We start from the raw sequence: 20,206 nt of genomic DNA, 5'->3' as shown, positions 1-20,206 counted from the left end.
ATTAAGCCATTTTGAAATGAAAATTAAGCCCTCTGAATGCTCAAAATTCATCTCAAGCCATCTGAAATTCGTTGGCTTCTGAGGGTCCTCAGACCACCAGCTTCAAGGGGTTTCGGCGAAACCACTCATTCGACCACAACCTCAGGTATTTTCTAGATACCCCTCTATCTAATTTCCTTCTAAGGTTAAACTTTTGAGTTAGATTTTCAATATTTACAGTTCTATTGCTAGCTATTCTTGGGTTCAGCTGATAAACCAAATATTTAGACGGCTATCCAATTAAGATAGATACAGAGGTCCTGGCAAAAATGATCCAGATTCAAAACTCAGAGAATTGTTCTAAATTCGTACCCACCTATTTCAGTATGGCAAGTATGGATCATCACAGTGAAATAAGGATTCTATTGATGGGCAAGTCCGGCAGTGGGAAGAGCTCGGTCGGAAACCTGTTACTTGGACAAAAAGTATTTCAAGTTAGCAAAACTTGTATAACAAAAACAAAACAGAGTCAGTTAGCAAGCCGTACACTAGAAGATGGCAGAGTATTAGTTATAGTTGATACACCAGGTTATTGTAATAGTCACCTGACAGAAGAGGAAACTCAGAAAGAAATAGACAGAGGAATGGAATTACTAGCACCTGGTCCCCACATTATTATATATGTTCAAAGTGTACGTCAGTGTCTGACATCAAGTGATGTTGAAATACTACAGACTATGACAGAGAAGATGGAATTTTACAGTAACCATTTCTTCATACTTTTTTCTGGAATTGATGAGCTCGACACAACTGTACAGACTCTACCTGAATATGTACAGAAATATAACCAATTTGCCAAGCTTCTGAAACAACAAACACCAGTTCATGTCTGCAGTAAAGGGTTTAATGATAATACCCAGTTCAACTTATTGATTCACGCTATAACAATGCACTATGAAATGAATAGACATCGTCATCTGGAGCTGGAAAAGTGCATAATTGAGTAAGTAACTATTTACTAGCGGGCTGAGCCTGTGCTAAACTGTATAATAAAGGGTGTTGAGTGAAATAAGACAAAGTAACCATCGCCGCAATGACTGTCAATTTGTGGTGGGCATGACTGTTCCTTTCGTTTTTCTAGTATCGCTTGACCCTGTGACCTTGAACTTTTGAACTGATTCGCACGCAGTCTTAATTTTCTCCGAATATATCTAATATTTGAGGATCTGATTCAAATAAATAGGTTTAAAACCCGACACCTTCGGAGGTGGGTAAAAACCCCACAAAACAAGGCCTAGTTTTTCTATCTCTACGCCAGTCGACAACTTACTGTTCAAATAGCTAGCAGAGGCTGGAATAGGGGCAAATGTTTCTGTCTACTCACAAAATTTGTGCTTCACATATGTATGTTTCTTTTTTTCAGGAAACCCAACCCAGTTGCTTTGGCAGGTAATGAAATTATTGAAGAACTCACTAATAAAAATGATAATAATAATAAGGGGAAGGGGGTTTCTATTGGTTATTGAATACAAAAAAAGTTTTCCAATTGCTTGAATTTGGATGAAATCTTGTCAGCATGACGTTTATTGATTTACTTGAGCATTCTCGATTGCAAAACAAACGTACTTTTCTAAAAGTTTATTGTGAAGGCGTTGGCATAATTATATCTTAAAATACACTTAAGTTAGTTATCGGTCCAACAGAATATGGATGTATTCTTACCAGTAATTTTATTTCAGTGTGATATTTTTATTCCAGAAATAATGGAGACAGACGCTGCAGCCAAGCCAACAATAAATGACACAAGACATATTATTTTACTTGGTAAGAGTGGAATTGGTAAAAGTTCGCTTGGTAATTATTTGCTGGGAGCCAAGAAGTTCAAGACAAGTATAATGGAAGAGAGAAGAACCAAGGAATGCCATATCGAGCTAACAGACCACATGGTAGTAATGGATACTCCTGGATTTTTCTCAACGCTCCGGTCAGATGTGGACGTCGCTAAAGAAATTATGAACACTATAAAAGTAAATAGATTGTTGATACATATCTATATTTTGGTTCTGAGTGCTGACGAAAGATTTTCAGGCGATGAAAAAGAGTCATTAGAGTTTATAAAGAAACTGTTTGGAGAAAATGTTATTAAAAATTTGATTATAGTTTTCACTGGAAAAGATTCCTTAGAAGATGATGAATTTCAGTTTCCAAGATGTCTACCACAGCTTCCTTATTTTATACTCGATTGCAAAGATAGAAAACAAGAAGTGGTGGAGGAGATTCGGACAAAAATCTGCAGTGAGAAATATAATAATATCCCTGCTGTATTTGATGTAGACCATGTAGATTGGACTGCTATTGAAAAAGAAGAAAGACGTCGTAAAGACTCTGCGAAACTGGATGTTGATAGCTATATGAATGCTGTACAATCAAGTTTAGGCATGACACAATCAGATGTGAAGAGTACGCCGAAACAAAAGAAATCATTTTTCAAAAGGTTATTTTAATGCCCTGTTTTCAATGTGGGAAACAAGTGCCCTTAAAGTGGAACCCAAGGTGTCTTTTAGACAATTTGAAAATATAGTGATTAACAATAATTAACCTGTCATTCACGTTTGACAGTGACTACAACCCTCTTCCTTTCTCCTTTGACCACACAAACCACAATTTTGATGTGTCCTATGATTCAATTTTTTAACTCTGTTATCTTATCAAATGAATTAGTGCGGAGCCCCTTAAGCGCAATTTTCAACACTTTTTATTATTATTATAATAATTTATTTCGTATAAACGAATTAATTAATTCGTTTAAACGAATTAATTTTTTCGTCTATTTCGTTTAAACGAAATAATTGAAATATTATTTCGTTTAAACGAAATAAATGATGTTATTTCGTTTAAACGAATTAATTATTTCGTTTAAACGAAATAATAAATAAATATGTTTACAATTGCGCCTTAGGGGCTCCGTAAATTAGTGACAATCATTCATTTTGGCTTCTATCTTTGTGAAAATGCAGTGTGAGTCATATTTTTGCTTTTGTAAATAGATATATCGGATAATGGAAATACCGTGAAAGCCATTCCCCGAGAATTTTATAATACAAATAGCAATATTAAACGTCAAGGTTTAGTAGCCTATCAACTAACTAAGAATAATAATGTAAATACCGAGAAAGTTAATCTCGGAGAATGATTTTGTGAAAAGTGAATGATTTATTAAAATATCATCTGTACTTTGAATCGTTGAATATCAGAGATAAATTAGATATGAAAATAAAAATTCATTAAAATTCTTATACGCCCACATGTTTGAACGTATGCTGTCGTCACAAATTCCATCTGTCGGTCCGTCCGCCTGTAGATTCATCTTCTGCTCTTTCTTTTTAAATTAAATTAATTTTTTTATTTTTGGCTTGTGAGATTCAAACAAGACGAGGTCGTTTTGTTTGTTGTTGTTGTTTCTTGTTGTTGATTGGTTTTTTTTTCAACCAATGAACGCAAAAAAATACACATTCAATCCTTATATTTAGGCTACATTCGGTAGTGTTCAGGAATCTAGTTCAGGAATCTATCATCGTACTTTTAAGGATAAAATTATTGCCATAATAAAGTTAAAAGTTTCATTATTGTCATAAAACTGGGAAAAAACAGCAACACTATTATAATCAATGAGGCCACCAACAACTGCTGATGTACCATATAAATTTTATTATAAATACATGAAGAGAGAGAGATGATGACCAGCCAGCTATGATGAAGGACAGGAGACAAGTGACATGTAAAGAGCAATGAGTAGCAATCTGGAGAGGACGACTTCCTGTGGGTTGTACTTGGTTTGATGTGATGCTACACAAAACTTTATGCCCCACACCTACGTTGCTAGGCTGACGATGACGTATGAATACACAACCGCACAAATAAAATAGTGCAAGGTTAATTCAGACATCGAATTGTCACGTGCTAAATCTTGCATTAATAAACGCAAAAATATCTACATTAAATCCTTAAATAGAACGATTCCCATTATGGGTTATTCAAACCCAAAGCATATTGAAATTTAGATAAAAATAGTTTCAAAGAAAAAAGGTATTTTATATGATTTATACCAACATCTGAAACATGATTCTGATAGAGGTTTTAAAAACTGGGTTTCTAACGTTCGAAGTTGTTAACAAAACTTAGGTCTATCTTATATGTGGGAAAGCCAATATAATCTAGAATCATTTAACTTCACAGCAATACATAAAAGAATACGTGATCAATATATTCAAAACTGGTATTCAAAAATTAGTGTGTCAATAAAACTGAAATCATACATTTCTTATTACGAAGGTTATGAACGTGCTGCATATTTAAATGTTATTACAAATAGGAAATTTAGAAATATTATGTGTAAATTTAGATCGGGAACCATGAAACTAAAAATTGAAGTTGGTCCATATTTAAAAATCAAAAGAATCTGCGACTGTTGTAATACCAATATGGTAGAAAATGAATTTCATTTTTTACTATGCTGTTCAGCTTATAGAGTTATAAGAATAAAGTACCTCCCAAGATATTGTTGGAGTTGGCCTTCAATTTATAAATTTGAAAGTATTATGAAAAACAAATCTGAGACTATTATTATAAATCTGTCAAGATATATTTACAAGAATAAAGCTACAGACTGGCTGGTTCATGTATCAAGTGGTTCTTCTCACATTGCATCACATCGATTTGCTAATCTACAACAGGCACAAAACGCACAGGAAGAGTCCTCTAATGGTAATTCTGGTATCAGCCTACATAGTGGTAATGGTAATTCAAGTGTTCAATAACCGTCAAATTTCAGCCAGATTGATCGAGACTTGCATCAACAACTCAGTAAGGTTTCCATCAACAAATTTAATGGTAACAAACGTGAATATCAGGTATTCAAAGATGCATTCATGGAGTGTATTGACAAATCGTCTTGCTCAAAGGCATATAAAATGCTTCAGTTACGTCAGCACTTAACTGGTGACGCTTTGAAATGCATAGAAGGGTTCCCGGCATCTGAATTGGGCTATGATTCTGGACTCAAACGTTTGCATGATAAATTTGGCGGACAACGTCGTCAAACTCTTATCCACTTAGACACCATTCGAATGATGAAGCCGGTAAGCTTCAACGATTTAAAACGTTTTGAAGAATTCGTTGATGAACTTGAACTATGTATTCTGTCATTGCAAGAAAATGGTCGCACCGAGGAATTCGAAGTAGACTCGATGTTCTTTAGTGTCACTAGGTCCAAACTTACAACATCATCTCTTTTGCAATTCAAACGTTGGGCAGCTAGCACTAAGAAGAACGAGTCTCTTGTAACCCTACATGAATGGCTTGCACATGAAGTCCGTTATAGAATTGAATCCAACGAAGAAATTGAGGGTTTTGCGACAACTTCAAATGATTCAAAGACAGCATCGAACTATCAAAGATCTCGTTTTCGCAGTGATAAATATTCAAAAACGTATGCTACAAATTCTATAATAGATTCGAAATCATGCGTTGTGTGTCATCATGATCATGCTCAGGGTGTAACTGACCCTATTTTAGATCCCTTGCGGTTTCACAACGATGGAGGCTTGCAAAAGAAAAGCGCCTATGCTTTCGATGTTTAGGTAATAGCCATATTGGTAATCGCTGTACAGCTGCACAACAGTGCTCTATAGGTGAATGTACTCGAACGCACCTAGCACCTACTCCACGGCGGGGGATCTGGTAACGTTCAAAGTAATGAAGGTCTGCGTTCGAATCCTTTAAGTGAATGTTCCATTCTGCCACCGACCGTTCGTGGTGAACTTCCACCGCAAAAGCAAACTCATACGCAGATTACACACAGATCTTCCCTTGTGATGCGAGTAGTACCAATTATTATTTGTAAATATAATAGATCAATTCGTTGTAATGCCCTTTTAGACGATTGTTCGACGGACAGTTATATCAATGAGCATATAGCTGCCCATCTCGACCTCCAAGGCGAAATCGGAGATTTAGATGTCTGCGTTCTTGGCGGAAAATCGTCATGTTTAAATTCAACTTTGGTATCTGCAGAACTATGCAGTCTCGATCGCAAAGTTTGCATTCCATTTTCCGCATTCACTGTCAAAAATGTAACGGGTACATCGTGCTATCACAGAGATAGCTGGCTTGCCTGGGGAACCAGTTGCGCGTTTAACTCCATTGGGTTGGACGTGTATCGGACCGGCAGATCGTTATTGTTCAATCGCTAGTAACTTTGCTCATTTTGCTTATTTTTGTCAAAACAGAACCCGATGTAGACTCATTGCTGCGCCAATCGTGGAAACCGCTGGAATTCAATCTGGTTCTTTGAATTACTCTAAGTCGGAGTTAGAAGCGGTTAAGTCTGCCAAGGATACTTTAACCTATGATCCTGTCGAGAAACGGTATACTGTCGGTGTTCTCTGGAAATCTAATCAAGATCTCTTTATTTCTAATTATGATAACGCGGAAAGGCGGCTATTGAGCCTTGAGCGCTCTTTGAGTAAACGACCGGAAGTATCTTCGCAGTATTCGGAAATTATCAGACCACATATAGCTAAAGGCTACATAACCGAGGTACGGACTCCTTCTTTGCCATCTTGGTACCTTCCTCATTTTGCGGTTGTACGAATGGATAAATCTACTTCTAAAGTCCGCTTGTTGCGGCTGCGCGTTCAAACGGTTTGTCCTTAAATGATTGTATTAATCCTGGACCTAAGCTACAGCGTGAACTTCTTGATGTCCTCTTACGATTTCGAAATAAGCCTATTGCACTCGCGTCTGAAATTTCGGAAATTTTTTTGCAAATAAAGCTAAAAGAGAACGGTGGCCAATATCATAGAATTCTATGGCGCGACATGACTTGTGTTTGGAAATTCTTCCTCGCCATTTCTGTCGCAAACGGTTCTCCGCGAACTTGTAAGCGAAATCTCAATGAGTATCCACTAGCAGCTCATTCCGTTTAAGACTCAATGTATGTCGACGATTTGTTGGATAGCGTCGACACCGTATCGGAAACTACGCCGTGAACTTGCTTCACTGCTGTCAGGTGCAGGATTTGAAATTAGGAAATGGTTATCGAGTCGACCGGAAGTTCTGTCCGATATTTCTATATCTGATCGTTTAAATAAATTATCGTTGGATGACGGAAATCTTCACTCAGTAAAAACACTTGGTATCCTTTGGAAAGCCGAAAACGATTTGTTTACGTTTGAGTACACCAAACCAACGTTTGATAGACTTACTAAACGTGTTGTAATAAGCAAAACCGCTAGCCTGTTTGATCCGTTAACTCTTATCGGGCCGTTTACAATTCGTGCCAAATTCAGAAAACCTGGATTCGTGGAATCAATTGGGATGACGAACTCCCAGACGATCTCGCTCAACAGTGGCGTTTATGGTTCAGTGAATTATCATTGTTATTTCACATTGCTATTCCGCGTTGTTTGATCACAAATTGATCACGTGTTCGTAGACGCTTCAGAAAAGGCATATGCGGCGTGTTGCTATATTCGCGGTGAATACCGCGATGGATCGGTTTGGAATGCTTTAGTCGTTGCAAAAACTCGCGTTGCTCTTTTAAAGGCAGTGTCGATACCCAAACTGGAATTGTGTGGTGCTGTCCTAGGTGTTCGTTTGTCGGTCACAGTACGCGAGGTTTTAAGCATACCTAAAGAATCGTTTACATTTTGGTCAAAATGTTCTGTATTGGATAAAGGGCGAATCGCGCTCTTATAAACCGTTTGTTTCTCATCGATTCGGAGAAATCCATGAATTAACGGAACCTATTAATGGCGCCATGTCCCAACAAAGCAAAACAGTGCCGATCTGGCAACTGGTGGTATGTCGGTCATCGAATTGGCCCGTTGCGACATGTGGTGGTCAGGACCCGAATTCTTAGCGGCCAAATCGTCTGAATGGCCCGAACGTATTATACCGGAACCGGAAGAAGTCGCTATTTGGGAGGTTCGTTCTAAAATATGTGAGACATTTCTTGTCACAGATAAAGATTTGGGGAGATCAGATCCTTCGCGTTTCTCAAATTGGACAAGGCTTGTGAGAGTAACCGCTTGAGCGTTACGGTTTATATCCAATACCCGGAAGCCAAATACTAGAGTGTCAAGCTCAACTCTAAGTGTTGAAGAATTGCAAAATTCGAATTTCTTTTGGATTAAATTCGCTCAAAACAAAATATTCGCAAATGAAATCGATTGTATTCGAAAGGCAGCTCCTTTCAAAAGTAACTCGAAATTGTTGTCGTGAAATCCGTATTTAGATGAACAAGGACTGCTTCGTGTTGGTGGTCGAATCGGAAACGCTAAACAAATAGAATACGACGCAAAATTCCCTATTATTTTGCCTAGTAATTACGTTATATAGCGTCACATCGTTTCTTCGTATCATGACAAAAATGATCGTGATATCGGAGTTTCACACCTTTTGTCAATGTTACGCTCCAAGTTTTGAAAGTTGGTGGCCGTAATCTGGTCAAATCCGTTAAATCACACTGTACGGAATGCCGCCGTCGTCGAAGAAAACCTGCAGCGCAGGTCATGGCACCACTTCCAGAATATCGCTTAGGATCGCCTTTACGTGCCTTCTCGAGGGTAAGCGTCGACTACGCCGGACCATTCCTTACAAAACAGGGGAGAGGGAAATCTCGGGCAAACCGGTACTTGTGTCTTTTTACATACGGAGTCATTTCAATGCGCATTTTCTAGATTTTCCAATCGTCGTGGAAAACCTGTCAGTGTCTTGTCGGATAACGGAACCAATTTTGTTGGCGCGGAACGTGAATTAAAAGATTTACTGCACGCTTTAGATCATTCAAAAATTAATGATTCATTGGCTAATTCCAAAATTAAATGGAATTTTAATCCTCCGCTTTCGCCTCATTTTGGGGGTGTTTTTGAGGCTATGATAAAGTCGGCTAAGAGGGCAATTAGGGCTATAATAGGTACTGCTGATGTCACTGACGAGGAACTACTGACAGCGTTCACTAAGGCCGAAGGACTCATAAACACACGCCCTTTGTGTTACCAAGGCGACGATCCCCAGGACGATCCAGTTTTGACTCCAAACAACTTCATTTTTGGTCAAACCAATGGACAACTTGCACCCGAATCAGTAGATGTAGTGACATTTAACCCACGCAAACGTTGGAGACACGTACAGGAAGTTATAAGCCAATTTTGGAAGCGCTGGATGTGGGAATTGTTACCTCTGTTAAATTCCAGGAAAAAATGGAATCGCGTCCACCGAGACTTCGTGGAAGGAGATATTGCTATTGTTGTGCACCATACAAACCCACGAGGAAAGTGGCCCTTAGGTCGAATTGTGAAAATTTATCGTGGTTCCGACGACCATGTACGTGTAGTGGATATTAAAGTGGGCGATAAGGTCTATAAAAGATCACTCAGTCATCTGTGTCCTCTGGATGTGTAATATTAGTTATACATTTATAAAAAAAAAGAAAAAAATGTTTTGTGTTAATATCTGTGTTAAAGTTTGAATCATGTGATATAGTTAAATCAACTTTGTGTTTCAATGAAGTTCGTATAGGAGTGATAAATAATTCGAATCAGCTGTGATATATTCGTAGGACATTAGTAATGAATTTATCGTAAATTTATTTGTATTGTGTTTTGTGTTTGATGTTGGTCACATCAAGGAGGGGGATATGTTCAGAATGTCGGGTCGTGGAAAAAACGGTGGTTCGAAGGCACCGAACAGCTTCCATTGAACCTTGTGCGCAACTTCTGACACTTCCGCCTTCTGGGTGAAGGTCAATATTGATCAAGCACGCTTCCACTCAACATCGTCATGTATAGATTTTTAACTCATTCTGTATCGTCTTCCATCGAATAAATGTAGAGTTTTAGTTTGTTATTTTTTACATCGACTCATCGCCTGAACACTTATAGATTAGATTTCAAGGTTAAGTGGGCTATCAACTAACTGTAATAGTAACGAGAATGATTTTGAAAAAGTTTATAATACAAGTTCAAATTATGCAATAAACCGACAAGATTAACTAGTCTATCAACTAACTCGAAATAAAAATGGAAATACCCGAAGTTATTATTCCTCGAGAATGATTTTGAACGACAAGTTTATAATCAAATAGCATTCTTACAAATAAACTAACTAATAATGGAAATACCGGGTTTGTTTTCCCACGAGAATGATTTTGAACAAGTTGTTCAAGTTATAAAACTCTTGCTTTATCAAGGGAATGTTAGTAGTTTTATCTACTATTGTATTTAAAAAAAGTAATATGAAATTGAATTTTGAATTATATTTCAGGGTTTACTAGCACAGGCTCATAAGAAACATCTTATTTTAATTTATTTTTATTTATTGGCATTAACTAAATGGTTCACTACATTTATAGTTAATTATATTACCTTGTTACAGTAAAATGTGTATTATACTATTGTGATGTTTTCGGTGATATTTGGCCTTGAAAGTACAAATGAATAAACTATCTTTTGTTTTGTTTTAGATCTCGAACGTAGTTCAGTAACATTTGGTGAATCTACAAAAAGACATACAAAATACACCACGATGGCCACCGGTAACTAATTTTGTACATTTTAATCAGGCTGTGGAACCAGTATTATGATATTACTTTTACAAACCGTTAACAAAACGTACATAAATATACGAAGTCAACGAGTCCTATTAGAGGGAGGATGCTTAAAGGGACAGATGCGCCATCTTTTTAACCAATCATACTTTTTAAAGGAAATATGCGATTTTCGTACATTTCCAGTACTTCTGAAGACTTTTAACATATATTCAAGACTCGAATCAAAGCCCCAAAATGGAGCCACTGTCCCTTTTAATATAAATCTAGCAATTATGGGATAAAAGTAACCTTGATGAAAGTGTAATACAGGGTTGTTGTATTGTTGATTGAAGCAGTCAAATAACCCTATGAACATATCCTATTGTACTATTTGATATATTAAATGAAATCCCTTGTCATTAATTTAGAGATCAAGGATGATTCTTTATTTTTTCGCATCACATGTGAATGTTAATCATTATGATGCTTACTCTTCTAGACACCTGATACCACTTTTCATTATGAAATACTTACTCACTTTGATTGATATACTTCCTCATATGAAAAGTTCATTAGCTGCTACCAATGTTTCGCCAACATGTTATTTGGATTTCGGGTTTCGTTTTGCGGTTCGGATCGTTAGCACTTGGTTTATTGATTAATATCATCTTAATGATTTAAATGTCTATTTTTTAGAAATGAGAGCTGCAATACTTGGTAAGACTGGTGTTGGAAAAAGTTCTCTAGGAAATAGTTTGCTTGGAAAGAAAATCTTCAAATCTACCCGATCTGCGTCTTCTGTATCACAGCAGTGTGAATTCGGAGAGGCTCAAACATCAATTGGTAAATTGTTGGTGGTCGATACACCAGGTCTGTTTGATACAGCTAAACCTAATGGTGAAACAATTGAAGAGTTGATCAAGTGTATAGGATTACTAGCACCCGGTCCACATGTATTTATTTTTGTATTAAGCGTGGAGAGGTTTACACGAGAAGATATTGAATCTATGGAGATACTCAAACAGATGTTGGGAGACGGTACTATGCATCATATTATTGTTGTGTTCACAAGAAAGGACCATCTTGAAGATGATGATACAAGAATTGAGGAATTCATAGCCGACACTCCAGGGTTTTTAAAAGACTTACTGAAAGATGTCAACAACCGATATGAATTTATTTGTAATCGACAAAAGAACAGTAGTCACCAACAAGACGTAGAAAATGTCCTGTCACTCATTAAGAAAACAGTTGAACAAAACAGTGGTAACTTTTATACACAAGACATGTTCGAGGCTACAGAAAAGGTGATACAGCAAGAAATCCGAGAAAGTCAGAAGAAAGAGAAGAAATCGGACGAGGAATGTAGACAAGAAATTAAAACTGCTATTGTTAATAACGAACCAGGTATTTTGTCTAAAATAATTGATGGCGTCATTGAAATTGTTAAAGTCTCATTACCCCATTTGATTACTACTATTGGGGAATATTTCATGGGGCGAACAAAAAGAGTCTAGTAAAATACTAACGATACAGGGCCGTAACTTCAAGAAGGCAAATGAGATAAATTCCTCATGCAGAATTTGACAAAAAATAAGAATAAAAAAAATGTATGAAAACTTTAAAATATAAATATTATATCTACTAAGTACATCGTTTAATTGACGTCTATATATAATGGTAAAGGTGATCTACCAAAAGTCTTGTGATGAAAGACAACATATTATAATAAAAAAGACCCTAGTAACGATCCTGATGCCAGCTTCAATATAAAAACAATCAATAAAAATAACGTGGCCTCGTGTACTCAGTTTGTTATATCCGTTTCTGTTGAGGAGCATTAGGATTTTTTCGTAGGTTGAAAATTGTACATCAAAGTCTAGCGGAATGTGTAGGAGACATATTTCTCTACAATTAAGTGTTTATCTGACTTAAATCCGTACAGTAGTTTTCTAACAGCTTCCAAAAAGGGTAACGAACTTAAAAAGTTTACGTAAACGTTTTAAATAGTTTTGGGGTTCAAAAATTAACAACTGGATTTTTTTAGTTAAAGCTTTCTGATAAGTTAAGGGGCCCATTTCTTTAGATTTGTGTTTTATAGTTTTCACAAATTTAAAAACAAAAAGGTTCTGACCTACAAAAAGACGGAATGCCCCAAGAAGTACAATTCATTTTTAATTAACCCTTTTAAAACAAATTCACTTTGATCAAGTAGATACATAGATAGCATATTTTGGAAATATTTCAGGTATACGGAGTTTTTAATGATGACAATTTTGCATGCATACTGCCCCATTTAATACTATAAAATAGTTTCCCCTTATTTCACTAAGTAATCATTAAGTAATGACGAGGGAGTAATTCTTGTTTAAACTACTTCGTCTGCCCATATCTTTGAAAAACATAGTTTGATTTTTATCCCCCTTTTTGGTTTTTTTTTTGGGTTTTTTTTTTTAACTCTATCGATATATTGTAACGTGTAGCCTATTATTATATTTGTTAATAATGTAAGTATTCACAAATTTACATCTACTAGTATATTAGAAATATTAAAACAGAGCTTAAAAAAACATGTTGTTCTTACTCAGAGTTTCACGCTATGGGATCTTCAGATAACTGACATATATAATTCAGCCTACATTATATAAATATCCTGAGAATGAAATCCATGTAATTGCTTTTGTATAATAAACAACACCACGAATATTCCTCTTTATGTGACACCCCCGTCACAACAGACTTGCGATCTTACAGTCAATAGAAAATGCATAATGTCACCGGCAAACGCCAAAGAAAGTCTTTAAAAATAACAAACTAACATGGCCTTCGATATTTGGATTTCATATAATATACGCATTCATTCCAAGTTTCTTGCTTAATCTTATTTCACTGATATGATGTAAACGTCCTAAAAATATTGAGAAAGTTCACGAACATTTTAAGATGGTAAGTGTGATTAGGTTACAATTTTGTATCTTTAGGTTTTTTGATCTTTTAAATCTACATTTGAGGGTGCAAAGGGACCTTTAAAACGCAGGGCGCATGATTTCTGTCACGTGAACACTATTCCAACTAGTTCAGTATACAAATTGCCTATACGCAAATAATATACGATAGTTGTAAGTGAAAAACGCGTTCGGAAAATACACCCACATAAGTCTAATGTGAGCCTCAATATAGGTTCAAAGCAACTTGTATCTTTTATTGTATGTTTTCTGGGGGTATGAGTCATAAACGTGGAATATTAAGTGCTAGAGAAATTTTGGCCCCAAAATATCCATATGCGGGTGATTCCGGCAGTGGCAGTGAAACTGGGGTACAAATAGGGGACTAATTGACATAATGGGGGACAACCGTCACGGTTGAGATTCCATTGTATCATTGTGTAGCATGGGGGGTCTGAAGGCGTTTTCCCCTTTACACACTTGGAAAAATGTATTCGTGTTTCGAAACTTTACAGTTGAAGTAATCTCCTCGGTCAAATTAAATCTTAATAATATTTATCTGACTATGGTATGACCTGTAATATGACATAGAATTGAACGCGTTGTATTTTATATATCTAATCATCACACCACTTTTAACATTCCAAGTATTAAGCCTATTTATAACTTTTCTAAGAATTGAGTTATTTCAGAGGAATTGCGGTATTGTTCTGAATTCTTTTCCTAACTGAATAGAGAAATCAATTTTGCACAAAAAGAATGTGATTGATTATTTCGACCAGTCAACTGGTGACATAATATTTTAAAGTTGAATAATTAACTGAAGGTTTTGAATTAAAAAAGTCAGCTTTATTCATTATTCATGTTTATTTTAGAGCACACATTTATGATTGTATGAATACATGCGTTTGTATTTAGTAATGATGCAAATTACAGTGACTCAACTACCATAGTTGTACCAAGTCCACGAGCCCCTATTCTTAATGAGATCCCACCTTCACAAGAAAATACAAAATTTTGAAAAAAATGTATCGAAGTACCAAAGGTTAACACATAATACAAAAAGGGTCACAACTGATGCTTGGGCCCTACTACGGGCAATATTATGACTAAAAACTAAAAATATTTAAACCTACCATGAACAGGCATTAACTTGACTCAGAACGCAGAAGAAAAAATCCTGGGGAAGGTTCCCTGACCCATATTAGTCCACAGGACGCCACTTGTCTAGTTTGGTCACTGACAAATTAAGTTTCACATTAAATTCCATGTTTATTTCAGAAGATGCATCATCCAGGTGGTCGTACTGTAAATCTTCTTCTTTTATCATTTAGCGATTATTAGGTCATCAAAAGTTCTTATACCAGGTTGGGGTAGATCAGGGTAGATCCAATAGGTATTTATCGTTGTTTATGTAGGTGAATTGGTCCTCAAATACTTCTTTATGTATCCGTTCACTAAGTCATCAATAGGTCTTATTCTTGGTGATGTCGTCGGTCAGTAGGTCATCAATAGATCGCATTCTGGGTTATGTATTGTCGGCCAGTAGGTCATCGATAGGTTTTATTCAGGGTTATGTAGTGTCGGTCAGTAGGTCATCAATAGTTCTTATTCTGGGTTATGTAGTCGGTCAGTAGGTCATCAATAGGTCTTATTCTGAGTTATGTAGTCGGTCAATAGGTCCTCAATAGATCTTATTCTGAGTTATGTAGTGTCGGTCAGTAGGTCATCAATAGATCTTATTCTGGGTTATGTAGTCGGTCAGTAGGTCATCGATAGGTTTTTTTCAGGTTATGTAGTCGGTCAGTAGGTCACCAATAGTTATTATTCTGGGTTACGTTGTCGGTCAGTAGGCCATCAATAGTTCTTATTCTGGGTTATGTAGTCGGTCAGTAGGTCATCAATCGATCTTATTCGGGGTTATGTAGTATTGGTTAGTAGGTCATCAAAAGGTTTTATTCAAGGTTATGTAGTGCGTCAGATCACCAGTAGGTCTTATTCTGAGTTATGTAGTCCGTCAGTAAGTCATCCAATATGTCCCTGAAATTTTCTATACCAGCCAAACAGAGATATCAACGGAAACATAGATATTTGGTTGAACACCCCTATTTTATTTGACAGCCAGAAACAAATCTTTATTGTCCTTGAAAAACATTTCTTTTGTTATGATGTTCACATTGATTTCGTTTGGCAATTCTTAAATCATTAGGATAAGGGATGAGCTAAAATTCTAATGCTGGTCTTGATTCTTAATGAATCCTACCTCCACCTTCGTAGAAAATATCATAATGAAATCGAGTGAGGTTGGGTATTCTAATTGAACTGACTCAGCAAAATTACCCTGTTTGCATCGAAATTGCCCACCTAATGTACTCGACCGAAACAACTATTTTGAAAGATGTCAACTGGTGTACAGACAGAACAACTAGGAACTGTTTTGAGAGAATTTTCCGTACCTCCATCGGTGCGGGGTTTTAAACTTATATATTTAGATAAGATCCACCAAACTCAGATATATTGTGAAAGATGGATATTTTTGTAGTTCATTCATACCACCATAATCCCCCTGTTTTTCCTGTTTATTGGAACGAAACTGATCTCTTGAAGGCTTATTAAAACTGCGTGCACAGCCGAATGTCAAGGGTCACAGTGTCACTTAATACAATCAAAACGAAAGTCACGGTGATGCCCAGCACTAATTTACAGTAATCGTATAGCTAGTTTAATGTTATGTTAGAAAAAAACGCATCTTCGGACGCGAGTTACTCTCGCAGTAAAAACCCCATAAAACAGGACATAGTTTTTCTGACTAATCCAGCCGATAACTGTCAAGATATTTATCAGAGGCTGGAACGAGGAAAATGTTTCGGACTACTTATGCACATGTACTTATGTTTGTTAAAATTTATAATTGGTTTCTTACTAGTCGTTGTTATTTTAGGGAATATTGGATTTGTTGTTGTTTGATATGTCTTACTTTAACAGCTTTAACATAATATAAACAAAAACCACAGGGGTTAATTACGGTATATCCCACTATAACATTTCAACAACCTGTACACATGTCGATTATACTAGCCGCATCCCATCAACGTTTTATTTGAAATCACATTTGTCTGAGAAAAGAAAAGTGTCAGATGTTGAAAGAAGGGTCGTCGACTACCTAAAACTGCGCGCAGTCAAAAGTTCAAGGGTTGTCACGTGATACTAACAAAAATTGCAAGAAAGTGGATATGGAAAATATATCCAATTCCAAAAAGTTTTAGATAAAATTTATCTAAGGTAAACATTCTTATGAATAAAAATATGCAATAAAACATTTCCTTTGTCTATGTATTTATTTTCAAGATTATAAATTAACGTTTCACATTAACCTTCAATATGGGATAACCATTGGACAGATTGGTTCTAAATGAAAACATCTGTACCTGTATCTACTCGTCAAGTTCTGTAGTTCAATGAAAATGTTATCCGCGATTCTGGCGACCAAAACCAAACCAAGATAGGAACCAGGCATAAAGATGTTGGATTTGTTGCCAGCAATAGTTTATAAATCCACCGTGTCCCAAAATGACATGAACAGCCCTCATGTAAGCTTCAACATCCACTTTATTCGCTTCTTTTCGACGCCTTTCCGTCGTCGCAATAGAATCTATCTTGGTATTGTAGATTCTACTAGGAGAAAGTGGGTTGTAAAATCTTAAATTGATATAATTTAGTAGGTCATCTCTGTCTTTCTGGCTGTAGCCTTTACAATTCAGAATGTGATATGGTGGTCGACTGGGTAGACTGGGTAGATTCTGTGGAAATATGAATTGACGGTCATCATCTTCTAGCGAATCTTTACCAGTAAAAACATACATCAGTTGATCCGATATTTCTCCACCAAATAAACATGTAACAAAATCCCAAGCCTTGTCTTCAGATCCTGAAAATCTGTCGTCAACACTCAGCACCAGAATACATACATGAATCGAAGTTAATCTCTTTATTGTACTGATGATATCGTTAGCAGTTTCTACATCAGAACGAAGTGAGCTGAAGAAACCAGGAGTATCTACCACTAGAAGTTGGTCTGATTCTTCAATTTGACATGTTTTAGTGCCTCTTTCTTCCATCATACTGGCAGCAAACTTCTTCTCACCCAATAGAACATTACCTACTGAACTTTTACCAATTCCACTTTTACCCAGTAACAAAACTGTTCTTTTATTATTCTGTGGTATATTATCTGAAACATGAAAGACATCATAAGGCATTGTTAAAGGGAAAATGGATCTTTCCTATCTACATCTCTATCTAGATAAACTAGAAAAACTATACAACTATAACGTAGATACCTTTTTTAGCCGTCTTCGATTCTCCACCAGAAATCCAGTCTGTGTCACCTTTCCTACAAAGATAGAAATACAGAACCTGTGTTGTAGTTACATACTTTTGAAACGTATTTGTATGGCGAATCTTTATTGATGTATTTATCTAAAGATGGGTTTCCTTATTTTTTAGTGTCAAATAAAGCAAACTATTTGATTAATTGGTGTTTCTAATGAATTGTAATGTATTCTTAATCGTATCAGTATGTTCTTTTTGAATTATTATATAATTAACCAATCATAAATGTCCATGTATGTACAGTCTGGATACACAAAAAAGACTTTTTGGCCTTTCTTGATCGGTCACTCATTGAAATTCTGCTGGTAATTCTTTTCTAATTTAGTTAATATGAATTAATTATGGACATGTGAGACAAACTGGTATTTTTCCAAGTCATTAGAACACCTCTACTTTCTGTTCTTATAAGTATTGGCATTTGCATTGCCATACGTGAAAATAAGGGAACCCATCTTTAAGACAGCGGAAAAACTCCATGAGGCCTCGAAATGGCTGTTTTTGTATTGCTAATTACAACATGTTTTTTCGATCTCGCAGTTTTTCCCTGGGCGTCTGAATCACTCACCTTAATTTACAGAGAAATAATAATTTAGACATTGATATATTTACCTTTTCCTGATAGTGGAGTTATTAAGGAAAGAGTTGTCCAGCTTCTCGTAAGTTAATTTAACAGATCGGGTCAATTCAGAAGAGCTATTTATATCAGTATGACGTCTAGCAGCAACTCCTATTGGTGACGTTGCCAGACGACTGAGAAAATCGTTTAACGGCTGTGGCAATTTTTGTATATACTCGTCCAGTGTCTGACCCTCGTCTTCGAACCCATCCATACCAGTAAACACTACAAGGGCATGTTTGTTGAGATACATATCGAATACTCTCTGAAAGTTTTCAATTCTCTTGATGTCATCACCAGTTACCCTCTCTGATAAACTAAAGACAAAGATAACACAATGTGGACCAGGGGCAAGTAACTCCATTCCTCTATCAATTTCTTTCTGAGTTTCCTCTTCTGTCAGGCGAATATTACAATAACCTGGTGTATCAACTATAACTAGTTCTCCACCATCTTCTAGTGTACGGCTTTCTAACTGACTCTGTTGTGTTCCATAGTTTCTGCTCACTTTAAAAACTTTACTTCCGATCAGCTGATTCCCCACCGAGCTTTTTCCACTTCCGGTCTTGCCCAAAAGAAGAACTCGGATCTCTTTGGACGTCTCTTTTTCCATAGTTCCAATCAGGTATAAACTGAATAAGACAAAGGAAATACCATAAACAGAAAGTAGAATGCTGATAAAAACGACAAACAATTTGAGTATGGTATAGAAGTACTTGAATGATAATAATCATTGACTTTTGTAGTCGAATGTGTTTAAAGGAGCGTTCGACCAATCATACCTTAGTGTCAGAAACAGGAATTTTTTTAGCTTACATAATCAGTGTTCACAGCTCATCGTCGAAATTTGAGCCTTCAAATCCATGTGTATCCATAATTATTCACGTTTGAAAGATAAAAATTCGACAAGTGAGACTATGCCATATATAGAAAAATATATAGGCATTTACATTTCTAGTTATATATGAAGGGATTATGTGATTTTAGTACTACTTAAGAACTATTAAAGCACAATAAAGACCCAAATCAATCTCCGTAAACGCCGGAAATTTAATTGAACTAGGGCGAAGTGTAGGCGTATAAATGTAAATACGTTTAAGCTAATAATATCAGTTATTACTAATCCTGTAAGAACCCAACGTGGAAGGTACAAGGTCATCCTAATTGCATACATACATACACATACACATGGATTGTTCGAACACTAGTGATGCATATTCAATTATTCTGAGAAACGAAGTTGTTATCCTTGTAAAATGCTAATGTCGTATTGCATTGGAGAGCCGATTCAGTGAACGGAATGCAAATTATATATCCTATTGTAATGCAAGATGGATGTTTTGCAAGGGAAGTGGTTAGCCCATCATATTTCGAATTCAAACTGCTGAAGGAGTCACTTTTCTGTATCGTTGAACTACATTGGAGAAAATGCCCTTTTATCTGCCTAATTTTCCAGTAAATATAATAATATAGAGTAATGTATTAAACTTACCAGTCTTGATAATCGTGTTTACTATAATACTGTACACAGCCTTCAACAACTATACAACACACAGGTAGAGACAAGATAGGTGGACCAATACATATTCATAACACCGCCTTCTTATTATTATCCGTGCAGTCGTGCTGACTGTTAATGGCGATATAGAAACCAACAAATGTCATGTCAAATCGATTTCTTGA

At 36.2% G+C, this 20,206-nt stretch overlaps 3 protein-coding genes across 3 annotated transcripts; 2 read left to right on the top strand and 1 right to left on the bottom strand.

Annotated features, from left to right (window-relative positions):
* Window positions 1-365: 365 nt before the first annotated feature.
* On the top strand, window positions 366-3,274 carry LOTGIDRAFT_228739 (hypothetical protein; the record flags this gene model as incomplete). The annotated part of the gene is made up of 3 exons (XM_009059671.1): window positions 366-982; window positions 1,403-1,428; window positions 1,738-3,274. 3 exons carry the CDS (start codon window positions 366-368, stop codon window positions 2,481-2,483), a joined length of 1,389 nt encoding a protein of 462 aa, XP_009057919.1. The 3' UTR covers window positions 2,484-3,274.
* Window positions 3,275-11,268: 7,994 nt separating this feature from the next.
* LOTGIDRAFT_105681 (hypothetical protein) lies at window positions 11,269-12,087 on the top strand (the record flags this gene model as incomplete). The annotated part of the gene is made up of 1 exon (XM_009059670.1): window positions 11,269-12,087. The coding sequence occupies one exon, from the start codon at window positions 11,269-11,271 to the stop codon at window positions 12,085-12,087; it is 819 nt and encodes a 272-aa protein (XP_009057918.1).
* Window positions 12,088-18,686: 6,599 nt separating this feature from the next.
* Window positions 18,687-19,106, bottom strand: LOTGIDRAFT_68575 (hypothetical protein; the record flags this gene model as incomplete). The annotated part of the gene is made up of 1 exon (XM_009059554.1): window positions 18,687-19,106. A coding segment is annotated over one exon (420 nt), but the record flags the coding sequence as incomplete, so codon positions are not given.
* Window positions 19,107-20,206: the final 1,100 nt, after the last annotated feature.

Source organism: Lottia gigantea (assembly GCF_000327385.1).
Source record: "Lottia gigantea unplaced genomic scaffold LOTGIsca_4, whole genome shotgun sequence".
Lineage (NCBI taxonomy): Eukaryota > Metazoa > Mollusca > Gastropoda > Lottiidae > Lottia > Lottia gigantea.
Note: the sequence above shows the minus strand (reverse complement) of the source record. Positions and strands in the feature narration are given on the sequence as shown.